This window comes from Drosophila ficusphila, unplaced genomic scaffold, assembly GCF_018152265.1.
Source record: "Drosophila ficusphila isolate 14025-0441.05 unplaced genomic scaffold, ASM1815226v1 contig_607, whole genome shotgun sequence".
NCBI lineage: Eukaryota > Metazoa > Arthropoda > Insecta > Diptera > Drosophilidae > Drosophila > Drosophila ficusphila.
Genome location: NW_025064537.1, coordinates 821,838 through 834,853, shown reverse-complemented (window position 1 = coordinate 834,853; position 13,016 = coordinate 821,838). Strand labels below are relative to the sequence as shown.

General features: G+C 36.7%; 1 protein-coding gene across 4 annotated transcripts in view; it reads right to left on the bottom strand.

Annotated features, from left to right (window-relative positions):
* The window catches only part of LOC108094493 (protein bunched, class 1/class 3/D/E isoforms), a 100,610-nt gene that overhangs the window by 13,371 nt on the left and 74,223 nt on the right, over nucleotides 1–13,016 (bottom strand). For all 4 annotated transcript variants that reach the window (XM_017195084.2, XM_017195090.2, XM_017195091.2 and 1 more), the window contains one exon: nucleotides 7,834–7,885. In XM_017195084.2, the coding sequence (XP_017050573.2) occupies nucleotides 7,834–7,885 (52 nt within the window). The remainder of the gene's footprint in view (nucleotides 1–7,833; nucleotides 7,886–13,016) is intronic.

Below are 13,016 nucleotides of genomic sequence, written 5' to 3'. Positions count from 1 at the left end.
CAGCAATGCACTTGAAAATATGCTAAAAGGGGAAACTTAATTGCCCCGCTGGGCTGTTGACTGTAGGCTTATTATAAATAGTTTATGAGGGGTTCAGTGGATGATTAATTATTTGATTGGATAATTATTTAAATGAAAGGAAATTTAAAGGGGGTTCCCCCAAAGTTTGTATATAGTGGGTAAAATTTATTATAATAAAAATTATTTTCAAGTAAACCTTGACTCTACTGAACTTGCGTTTCTGCAGAATTTTGTAGTAATATATCCTTTCAAAAAGTTACGAAACCTAACATTTACCTTGTCAAATCAGTAAATCCCAATTTGATTGCCTCCATTTCGAAACAGCGTTGAAGAAATCAAAAATTGGTCATCCTTGACTCCGAGTAAACCCGAAGCTTATCGGAGATCGTTAAGCCACTTTTATATCCCTGCCCGAATTCATTGGCAAATCTATCATGTAGCCCACATATAAACAACCTATAAAAAACACGCAATTGAACAACTTTAAACTTCGACAAACTGGTTTCGGATCTCTCACTGTGATGTCACTAACCCAATTAGAAAGCAAGTGCCGCCAAAACCCCGAAAACAAATCCGCAAATCGGACCCTGAACCAGACAAATTGCCGTCATTAATTCAACCACAATAAATTACTTAAAATATATACGCCGGCATAACTGCAAAAGATTAAAGCTTTAGCAAAAAATATCATTTCGCGTTTATTTATAGCATTTTTAGTAAATTTTTGTATGATGTTTTGGGAGCGTTTTCGTATGGCAAAAAACGAATTAATTAGGTCAGCAACTGTTTTTGTCATTTCTCAATAATATTTTCATTTCGGTTTTAAACAATTTTTGCGTGAATGAATAATTTGCCGAGTTTGCTGCTTGGCAACACGATTGGAGAATTGGGAGGAAACAAAAAAAAAAAAAAAAATAGGCAAAAATTGAAAAACTTTAGTGGTTGTCAAGTACAGTTGTGTGTGACAGGTGGACAGTTGATTGACATATTTAGTTGTTGTGCAAAGTGGCACACAGGCCATGGGCCAAAAAAATAATTGTTCACCGGAGGGGAGAAATCGTTTCTCTCGAGCACGCCTTTTTTTTGGACACACCTCCCACAAACATTTTAGATATAGTCAAAATATATATACTTCAAAGGTCAAAGAGGGCGGGGAAGGTCTAGGACAGAGGCTGCCAAGCTAAAGTTGAAAAACACTTCTCAGGGTTTATCTTTTGCTTACTTTTTGTTTACCTTTTGTTTTGCCTGATTTATCATCAGCGCACATGTTTGCAAATTAAAAGCGATTAAGAATACGTTGAGCTTTGCTTCCTGCATTTTTAAAACGCTTTTTTAATGATTTTTCTCGACCGATTGTGATTGTGAACAAAGACGGAAGATATCGGCTAGAGTTCAGCGTATATGGCACAAAGGTCAATACATCTGAGCCACATTTATCACATTGACTTGCTCGACTGGGGGATTAACCGAAGACAAACATTCAATTCGAACGATCGCTTAATGCTATTAATTTTACTTTGTTTTTTCATTTAACCACAAGCCAAAAAACCAGTTTGTGACGTTCACGAAACTTGTTTAAAATTTAACACTGCCAAGTGAAAAATAAAAACGCCATCAATATCGGGTTGAAAGTCAAAGTGTTGTGGATTAGAAAATGTTTTTGGCAAACATTAGGCATTTTTATTAGTGTGGCTTTTCAGTTCCGCATTTGAGCAGACAGGAAACTGGCTGTCAAAAAGAGAGAGATGCATGAAAACAACATTCAAGCAGATTTTAAAGAGCCAAATTCATTGCCTTGTGATGCGCCGATGATGTCTAATTAATTTTGATATTGGGGAAATGTTTTGGCAGGCAAATTGTTTGCTAATTTATGTAATTAGTATGCATGAAACTAAAATAAATCGTAGTTCCTATTAATACTCTCACGAATATTTCAAAATCTAATTGTCCGTCATTTAGCAACAAGGCAGAAACAGACTAAAAGTTCACTTCCCTAAGGGCTTTTGAAATTCTCTGATAAATTGTACAAATGCACAGATGATACCAATTCCCCAAAGTGAGCAGATACACTGAATTCCCTAATGAGTTTGGACTTTATCTTTTCTAATGGGAGTTGAAGTGATCTGTTTGGAGTATATAAAGCAACCAAAATCTCTTCTTTCTAGTTTTAAAATGAATAATAGAAGGGAAAAATGTAAAAAATTCTAAAATGGCTTATGCTTTTAGAATTAACTGTATTATTATACTTTGCAGTTAACATGTTGCCTTTGAATTCCAGAACTTCGAGCCAAAAGACCTTCACAGTGCACTTTTGTCCAGTAACGACCGCAGCGCCAAAGTTTGTTGCATTTTGCATTTGTTTTTTTATGAAAATTGAGTGCGCTTGGCAACAGCGGCTTGCTGGCAAGCAAATAAGCAAACAAACATAAACGAAAATCAACTGCATCGGCTCCACATGTTTGTATATATGTATGTATATGGGCATATAGACATGTATTGGCGATAAAACTGACCCACTTTTGGAACTGCAATGCACGTACAAACAAAAACAGCGGCCAGCTCGAACGACAATTGCAACTCAAACTAAAGGCTATCTCGTCGAACTCGGGCGTCTGGCGGCGAAATGTTGAACGTCTGGTCCGTTCGGTCGAGAGTGTTTAGTTTGGATTTTAGAAGGGGCCACCACCAGAGGTGAGGCGAGCGAAACCCGTTTCAACCAAGCACAGCAGAAAAGAAAAACTCTAACAGGAAAACCCGAACTTCACACTTCACACCCAACTGCAAAACACCCACGGAGATTCAACCTTGAAGGCCAAACACAACAAAGTTCGATTCGGGGAACTTTGCTCGCATGAACTCTAATTGCAGTGAAAATTTCTCGCTAAATTGTGTGGCATTTGTGAGTCATTAGAAGTTGGCTACTGTTTTCGATTGGTTGGTGGAAGGTGGGAGGTTGGAGGGGTGAGCTCATCGCCATTTGGGAAATATTAGCTCACTAACTTGCCACCTTTCTCTGAGCCACTAACCCGCAATCCCCACGATTCCCACCGATTTTCGTCTTGCATTTCGCGTGAATTGAAAGTCGCCGACCTCGACGATTCGTGAGGGGTAATAAAAAAAATGAAAACAAAAGGCCAGAATCAAATTTCTCCGGGTTCTAAAGAAATATGTTCTGGGTATTTCGTGTACAACGTGTTCACAAGTACATATTATGCATTACAATAGAGAGAGATCAAAGAGATCATCATCCGGGGCATTAAGATACTGCACGTTGTGACGCAATTTGAGTCTGAATAGATGACGTCAGCAAGGTGACAAAGTGCAATGTATGACATTTAATCTGTTATGCTAGAGAATGATGCAAGATTTAATAATCGTTTTAGTAGGCTTTTATATCTATTTCGGGTTAGGGAAACTGAATACTTTTATTTGTTTATTTTTTGGGCAAGAAAATTATAATAAAGAGTATAATGTTTTAGTTTAGTATTACATGGAACCCCCAATGAATATAAATATTAACCCAGAATAACTATCAATTTAAATACATATATGAAAAGTAATCAAATCTATCCCATTTCTTCCCCTGTTTATTTACTTAAGAAACCATCTACCCATAACATCAAACCATAAATTAAGGACAAGAGTGCCTAACCATTTCAGGTCATCTGATTTTCTTTTTCGATTTTTTTTCGTGCATTGTGTAGTCCCACGAGTCCGCCGTTGGCATTATAGTCATAAACTACGGACCAGACTAGATCGACTGATAGACACGCAGCGGGAGCCTCAGTGGCGGTGCCACGTCTAATTAGCACTTAACTGGCCCGAACCGTTTGGGCTTAGGATAGAGACAAAGCCATCAAACGAACGACTGGCTGACTGAGTGACCGACCCACGGATACAATATCGATTGATTCTCTGACGTCAATTGTTTAAAAATTGCGGTGCTGCGCATTGTCAATGCAATTAGAGCGAGTGCTTAGCGATAGATCATGATATAGCCAGAGATGGATAATGATAATGATGCCTTGCACTTGTTACTCGAGAGCATTGGTTATGGATACTGCGATCGCGGGCCGTAATGGAATCGCATTGGACAACCGTGATTCCAGATCATGTAAGAGATCTGTTGGGAAAGACCTCGGAAAGGCACGTGGCCAGAACACGCTTTTGTGTTCCGGAGATAAACAGCTTTAAGAACAGACTTAGGCCCATGTTTACCCATCCTATAGAGTGAGTTCTTTCTGGCGATTCTCCTCGTGTTATGCAACCACAATTGTTTTCCCTTTAACCAATGCCCTGCCGGCGTCTTATCGCCCGATGTCTGGCTGTTGAGGAAAAGTAAATTATTTAACACTATTCTTAAGGCTTGTTTTCCCACTTCGCCTTAGCTGAAACTCCCCACACTTGCACAAATATGAGAGCCCAGGCGATTCGAGTGGTAAAACCCAACACAACCCGACCAGGCCAATGTGTTTTTATTTTTATCTTATCTGTCATGCTTTTTATGGTCTTGTTTATGGGTTTCTGCATTTTGTTTTTCACTAAAGGTGAAGAATAAAGCCAACCAGCCATCCAGGGGCTCGACAGAATTCCAGTCATTCGATCCGGATATTGGTCGAAATAAAGCTTCATAAATGTCATCAAGTCATTAAGTTGTCTTAACGCTCCGACTCGTCATCGTTATCTTCTTGTTTTTCACAACTTTTCCCCCTGATTGTTGAGATTGGTTAGGAAATTTTATGGCTTTATGAATTCCGAATTATGATGAATCGAATATGACTTGAAAAATAACTTTTAATTGGGCTTTGTAAATATTTTCTAGGAGAAATTTTCGAAGAGAAATAACAAAGCCAGTTAGTTGGGCCTTGATCGCTTACGAATTCCGGCATTATCATAAACTATAACCCACCAAGGTTTTCATTACATATTACCTTGAGTAGAATCTACTCTAACCGCTACGCTGATTAGTCATTATATATAATATTATATTCCCTCTGCTTTTATTGTTTGTGCCAATTCAAATCAATTATTAAATATTAGTATAACCTAAAAACCTTATCAGCAGACTCGGTTATGGAATGTACAACTCAATCATTGGCGCTAAGTTTTCTATTGTTTATCTCTATTGAAAGAGTAATTGTTTTCTTCACCGATTGGCATTTAGTATAAGCCGAGAAGAGAAAGATTAGCATTGAAATTGGAGCGTGTGAGTGACTGTCAAGAGTTCCCTATAGATTATATGGGCTAAAGATTGTACTTCATACAGCTGTGAACAATAAAAATGTATTCTTATCGGCAATTGAATTTACTTCCATATTTGGCAGACATCAAAACAAATCAGAAATATGCGAGAAAAAGCGAAAATCAATGACGTCACTGAGATGTCTTGCCTTGATTGATAAGTGATAAAAGGAAAGTAAACAAGAGGCGATCGTTTAAGGAAGCAAAACCACATTTCCGTCTCCGTTCTTATTTCGCATGTACTTTGCATTTGTAAAACAGGAAAAGACTGTCGCAGAGCGACTGCAGCAAATAAATTACATTTTATTTGACGCGCCTTTGTTGGGCGTAGGCAACAAATGACTAAAAAATTCATCTCTTCTTTCTGACTGAGTCAGCCAAGGAATCCGCCACAATCCGTAGAATCCGCAGTCCGTAATCCGCAATCTGTGTGCTCATGTCCACTACGTGACAACTGAACCGAGCGGAATGAGTTTAAATACTATAAGTATGCATACAAAAGCGGTTCGAGAAATGGGAAGATGGGAAGTGTCCTAAAATATGAATGATATGCGACATCTGCTCGGGGTTAGACAACTTTCCCGAATGAAAATCAGGCTACACCTGGTGCTAAATGTAATAGACGTTGTCTGAAATGGATCATGTGAGTGAAAATAAATAAGTTTTTAATAAATAAAATAATTTTCAGTCTTCTTTCCGCGCAAAGATAACAAAAGGCGGAGATTTGTCTGGCGATGTATCACCAACAAAGCAAAAACATACAAAGCTGCCCGAAAGCCAATTTCATTTCGATGATTGAGTTGAGTTGAGTAATTTCAATAATTATCTCAAAGCAAACACAATTCATGTGTTTTTTTTTCACATTTCTGGCTTTATTTGCTCGTGAATTGGCAAACAATTTATGGCATTTTTGAAGTGTGGCATTCGCAGGCGGGCCGAGAGATAAGCTGTCCACACAGAAAACAGAAAAAACAGTCTGCCATTTTGTAAACAAGACACAAAAGCCTGATAAGCGCCGCCGGCAAGGGAGTCCATAAAATATCAGCCCCAAAGTCTCGAATAAAATTTTATTTCATTTATTTCCCCGCCAAGGTCAAAAGCAACAACAGAATTAAACGCATAAATTTTGCGGCGAACAAAGTTAAGAGGGTGTTGTACAAAATGGTTGGAAAAAGAAACAAACACGCCTGGGGAAAATACTTTCACAAAGTGAAAAAAAAGAAGAGGGAAAACGTTTCTAGGTGAATAGAAAGGAATTCGAGAAAAACAAAACAAAAAGAAGAGAATCGAAATGAAATGCGTCGGCCCAAAGAAAGTGGCGAGAGCAATTGAATTGACCCAAATGACCATTATGGGTGGCAAGTTGCAACTGCAACAGAGGCAGCCACTGTCTCTCAATTGGATTTCGTGGAAAAGGAAAAGTTGATTGACTTTAAATGAGGCAAAATCAAACAGCATGCAGCATGCAGCAGCCGGCAGTTGCCACAACGCAAAATGTGTCATCAAGTTCCGCTTGGAATTTTCTATTTACTCCGTTACTTGATAATATCAATAAGATTTATTGACGCTTCAACATAAATTGGGTTTAACCAGAGTTAAAAACGCATTTAATTCTAAGAATTTTACAGGCTTATCGCAATAAATACAATATTGTTGTCTTGTGTTTTTCCAAAGATGTAACATTTGTAACAGCAATTTCAAGAATTATCAGATAATACCTAATCAAATCCTTTTACTTTGTAAGACTTGGCAACACCTCCTTTCGAAAAAAAACAATATATACATAGTTAAAATCATTGAGACTTTTATTTTGAGTGATTGCAAAAGCGATTACAACCTCGATTAGATTGGCACACTTAAACCAAATTCGATTGTTCTTTGTGTGCGGCCATAAACCATGAATATCAATAGTTTTCCATTCACAACTCTCGCCACAGTTCATTTCAGTTCATTGAAAAAGACTCAAAACCAATTGCCATCTTCTTGGGTTTGATCATTGTTTCGAGAGTCTTGTACTGTCTTTTAATTGGGTCTAAATATAGAATCGTCCATTGAAATGCATGCCAACTGAGTAAAAAGCAAATTCAATTCAATTGAACTAAATTTGTACTTCATGCTCGTACTCAGCCGAGAATGAAAGAGGAGGGCCACTTGATTGAATTGTATCTTTTTTGTGAGCCTGGCATGGCGCCCCACTCGAACATATTTTCGATGGGCTTTTCGTACTTCTTGTGGCTATTTATGGATTGCTGAAGAGTAAGGCCTTGCCTAATCGAGATTAAGAACGGGCCATCAAGAGTACGCATCATTTGTCTTGAAAAACATCGACTGATTTCACGGTCAAAAGTTCAAAAACGCTCGATGCCGCGGTTCATGACGTCTTCCTTCGCTATTCCTTTATTTGTTCTCTGATAAGAATGAATTTATGACAATTTTCGCCCATTATAAAGATTAGCGGTTTCATGTTTTTACTCTTATCAATTTGGTGCTGCAAATTGTTTATGAGTTGATAGCCCCATTTCTTAATTTCTGAGGTAAAACAATTGACAAATTAATTGAATTTAAACTTACCATTGCCTGTTCGATTTTGTTATCAATCGCAACTGCACTTGTTCCAGATGCACTGAAATTAGATGTTGAAACGTTAAGTTATTAATTACCAATAAAAAACATTGAACAATTATCGCTAGATTACTTTATTTTTTACGCTTGTTAAAATGTTGGCAAATAAAAAACTCTGCCTTTAATGGTGCCATCATCATCTTATCAATCTCATCTAACCTCTCAATTAAAAACAAATCAAAAAACTATTTTTCAGTTTCCTTTTTGAAAGCCTAAAGACTTTAGCCGAAAGACCTTGGAATGGAAGTTATTTTTGGCGATCCGACCTTGCTGATGACAGCCGAAAATTGAGGTCAATATGACAATAAAACTTCCTCGACTTTGCAAAAAAGAAAAAAAAAAAAATAAACTCGGAATAAAAAGCAAATCTCCCCATCTAATTGCAATGCCAAATGAGCAATTAAATTGTCATAAGACCAAAGTAAAAGATGAATGTTTTAAAAGGTGCTCAGACGTTTTGATTGAAATTAAAACCCGATGCCATGAATTTTATGCAACCAAATCGGGTTTTCCCCATACACCACAATTTTATCAATTGCTGAGTGGCAGCCAAAGTGCAAATTATTCATTGCTTGAGCCGGTTGATCAAAAAGTAATTACAAATTTTTTTTAGAGACACCGCACCCATTTTTATAATTTGAATCTAATTTTTAAATTTTAAATCATCAATAGGCAATTAGGCAGTTAAATTGTTCAACTTATCTTCTAATTTTCAGTTTTGGTGTGGTTTTTATTTTTATCGAATTTTTTCTAGGTTGGTGACATTTTATCAGTCAAAATTGATTTGTGGTTCAAATATGGTTGCTATACGCAATAATTTCTAATTATAGAAGTGGCATGATAGTAAGGAGTGTGTCATCAAATGAGATGGCTTAAAAGATAGTTACACATAAATTGAAAAATTGAATAGTGATTCATTTGAAAGCAATTCTTAACAGGTTTCTTAAAAAGTAATTGGACATTTTTTGCTGCTTAAAAAGAATACAATTTTTGGGCTCTTGATATATGTATTAATTTTCGTATATAATAAAATTTTGTGTTATCATTTCTGCGCTTCCTGTTTTAAATTTTTTTATACCCAGTTATTTTTTACAATACATTTTTCCAACAAAAATTCGCGAATTTCCTACTTTCAACAGAATGTAAAAATAACCACAAAAATAATAAATGCCTTTTTACGTTTAACACATCATTGCAGTTGATGATTTTGCTGAAATGCTTTGCATTTAAATTAAATGGAACGGAATTATATCAATTCGACTTTATGGACTGCATTTGCGGTGTGCAAAATAATTAAAGTCGGTTGAAGTCGGCCTGGCGATAAAGAACGAGAAGAGGGGCAGTTTCGTTTTCGGACACAGATGGGGGAAGGAAACTTGTGATTTACCCCCTGAGTCAGTCGACAAGGACGAAAGGCGCGAAAGTTTCTTAACCTGACGGAGGAGTCAAGGGAACTTAGTTTATGACTTTCTATATCATCGTTCTCGCCTTGCCGCTTAACGGCGAAAAACAAGGCGGGAAAAAAGTAAAAGTCTCGCCTTTTGCATCCAGACGATCGGATCCGAGTGCAATGACTCATGTCGTGACTTTTGTTCTCTTTCTTTGGGCTATGGGCACAAACAAAAGCCAGAATAAATGAAATAAAATAACATTTATTCGCCAATGTCATAGCGGACACCGGTCAATGGCGTCTATATAATCGTAGTTGTTGTTTTTTTTATTTTTTTCCTGGTGGACACGCGGAGTTTGTGGCGAAAATTCGCTTTTCGCATGACCATTAATTTTAATTTGTTCGATAATAAAATGGAGCGCAATTTGAACAAATAACACACTTATTTATTTCGAGGTGAATGGGAGCATAAATTTAACAATTTTATACAGGGTTTTGGTCAATTTGGAACACATTCAAGTGCACTTTCAATTAAATTGAGAAACAACATTTTTTTTTTTATCGCCGGAACTCATTTTTTTAAAGTTTAAACATATGTATCATAAAAATCCAAAACAATTAAGATTAGTTAGAGCATGTGGTTCGAACAAAGCAATCTTATAAGTTAAATATTATTTTATACAACCGAGCCTAATGTTTTTACAGATTGGCAATAAAGAAATATAAAGCCTATAAAATAAGGAATTTCGTTAACCATACAGCCTCTTCAATGTTGAAGTACAAGACTTTTTTCTATCCTAATTGGATAGTTTCCAACTCAAATTAGTACATCTGCATAAACTACAGCACAGCTGGCAGCTTCATCATCATTAAAGCAGAGATTTTGGTTCGTTATCATCTCACCAGGTGTTATCAGCATGTTGTCAGAAAAACTATATTAATCATGAAAAGCAAACAAAGTTGGTCAGAGCAGGCAAACAAAATGAAATAAAGAAAGGGCCTAGAACAGGCAACAAAAAGCGTAAAACGAAGGCACAAAATCACGCAATGGACAAAAAAAAAATTAATGCTCGGCACATTATATTTTTTTTTACCCCCCAAAAAAAAAAACGAGGGGAGAAAAGTGCAAAGTTTATTAAGGTTCAAACGCCGCCATCGAACGCTCATAAAAATAACAGTGATGTCATTTATTTATTTACTTTTTCACTTCTGCTTTTGTGCTACTTAAAGATTGCTTATTCAGAATTCGGCATCATGAGTTTGGTTTATGTTTTCACTTGGGCGGAGCTTGTTTATCAGGCCACATGAAGACAAATTTTTAAGAGGAAATTGAGATATTTAAAAAGCTAAACAAAGTAGTGTCTAAGAAAAAATTTGTTTAGCTTTAAACTAAAAAAAAAACATTTTTTTATAGTTTCAAAATGTTTACTAAATTAGTAGTTTCCTTTAACTAAAATTTGCTTCAAACGATCTGGAACTTGTTGATCAAATGCTTATTATTTATTTTTATTTTTGTACTTGGCGCCACTTGCAGACGTGCCACTTTTTCTTTTGGGCACTCGATTCAATTGGCAATTGCAGAAGTCGAATTACACGACGCCAAGGAGTCGTTTCAAATCGAATCCAATCGAATCGCTTTGAGTAAGCGCATTATCTGTGAATGAAACTCTGGCCAAGTGCCAGGCTAATCCCTTGATGAATGTCGCTGCTCTTTGGCATTTTCTCCCCGGCTATTTCCATTCAAAATATCAAGACTCGACGCCTTTTTGTAGGATTCACACGATTCGAAATGTTTTGCGCATTTCCGAAATTTTAAACTTGCGGATGCCGACTCTGCAAATTCTCCCTAAAATACAAATTGCTTGCCCAGCAAATGACCTCCGCTGACTCGGCAAAACTGAACAATGCATAGTAAAAAAAAAACGAAACAAAACAGATATCGAAATTGTTGTCAAGCAATCGCTGATGTAAACGAAAAGAGAACTTGGCATAAATTCATGCCATCTTCGCGATTCCGAGTCCGTCGATGATTTCCCGTCACTCAGCAGAGCGTTTTGTGGAGTGTTTATTTGCATTCGAGGGCCTCGAGAGCCGGGAACGATGACGATGACACTACACTGGGTTTACGACTCCAGGAAGTTGGCGAACGAAAACAAAACACATCGTAAAAATTGTTTGGCAAAATAGAAACAATAAACACTCGCAAAACGGGAAGTGAATTTATAACAATGTTTAGGGCAATCGGAAGGCATTAGGAAGTCGAAATATACCATCTGATTTTTATGATTCAATGATTTTTTTTATATTTTTTTTTATTTTTTTCTGAATGATTAATATGTCGAGAACATTGTGTAAAAATTTTGAGTCAATTAAAGTCAAACTAACGGAGTTACAGCGTTTTAAACAACCGTATTTGGGCGTATTTTCACGTATAAAAATACTTTGAATCGATTTTGCCGAACACGCTATTTTCAAAGTCGGTGCCCCTCATAACTTCAAAACTACTGCACCGATCCTTTTGAAATTTTAAACACTATTTCTATACATATTTTACGAGGTAACGCTGTCGAGTTGTTTTTTTTTTTTTCATAATTTTGATTTTGCAATGACAAACTAACCGATTTTTTCCCAAAAAATTGTGTTTTTCACTTCAAAGTCTTCGAAAAAATTAAAAAATTGCAATTTTGAAAAAAACCCTCACAGCGTTACCTGGGGCGAACTATTATCTAACGAATGAACTTTCATTTTTTGATTTCATATGATCCAGCACCGAGTTATGAGGGGCACCGCAATTTAACTTTTTTGGCGACACGTCCGGACAATTGCTACCATTGCCATATTTTTTAATATTTTTTTGTAAAAATTTGATAAAACATTCTTCTAATGTCATACTTTAATATACCGTTGGTTGAATAAATAAATTTTAACTGTGTCGTCAGGAAAAAAATCACAAAAACATGGCTTTTTTCGCATGATTTGACCTTACCCCCCCTTAATATTGTAAATCTACCATACTAAATACCTAGATTTATTTTTACGCATACTTTTAAAGTTAAATAAATACAGTTTTAAGTATATACATGTTACTAATGAAATTACGTAGTTGGCAATATTTGCCTAAAACCCTTTTAAATTATGTTCAAAAGTAGACTCAAATAGTTTTTGTCTCCTTCTAAGTGAAAGATGCTTTTTTCTTTTAAATTTCATTACTTTTTCCACCCACCACAAAAAACAATGAAGTATTTTTTTCACAAAGCATACTAAAACCGCAACATTACCGCAAAGTACAAAAGTAAATTCACAAAAATAGCAAGCTCAGATAATGAGGGAAGACTTGAGAAAAACTCGCCCCTGACCCAAATAAAAACAAAATCATGAGCATCAGAAATGGTGCACAAGTGAAATAAGTTTCTATATTTAGAAACCGCGAAAAGGGTTCGAGAAAGATAAGCGGGCTGGTTAATGGTTAAGACTGCGGGAAAGAGAGTCGAAAAAGAGTAAATCGAAGTGGTCCAAGTCCAAGACCGGTTTCTTTTGCCGCCTTATTGTAGGAAGCCTTAAAGTGCCAGCGAAACCAGCGAAGAAATGTCGCCAACTTGGCAGGCTTCGCAGCAAGAGGCGCGTGGCAGGCAGCCTGCTCCTCGGCGGCCCCCTTCCTGGACTTTCCCCGCCCATGCAAACGCAAGTTTGCAACAAGTTGCCTAACTGGACGTAACGGACAAAAACAAAATGAGGTCAGCGC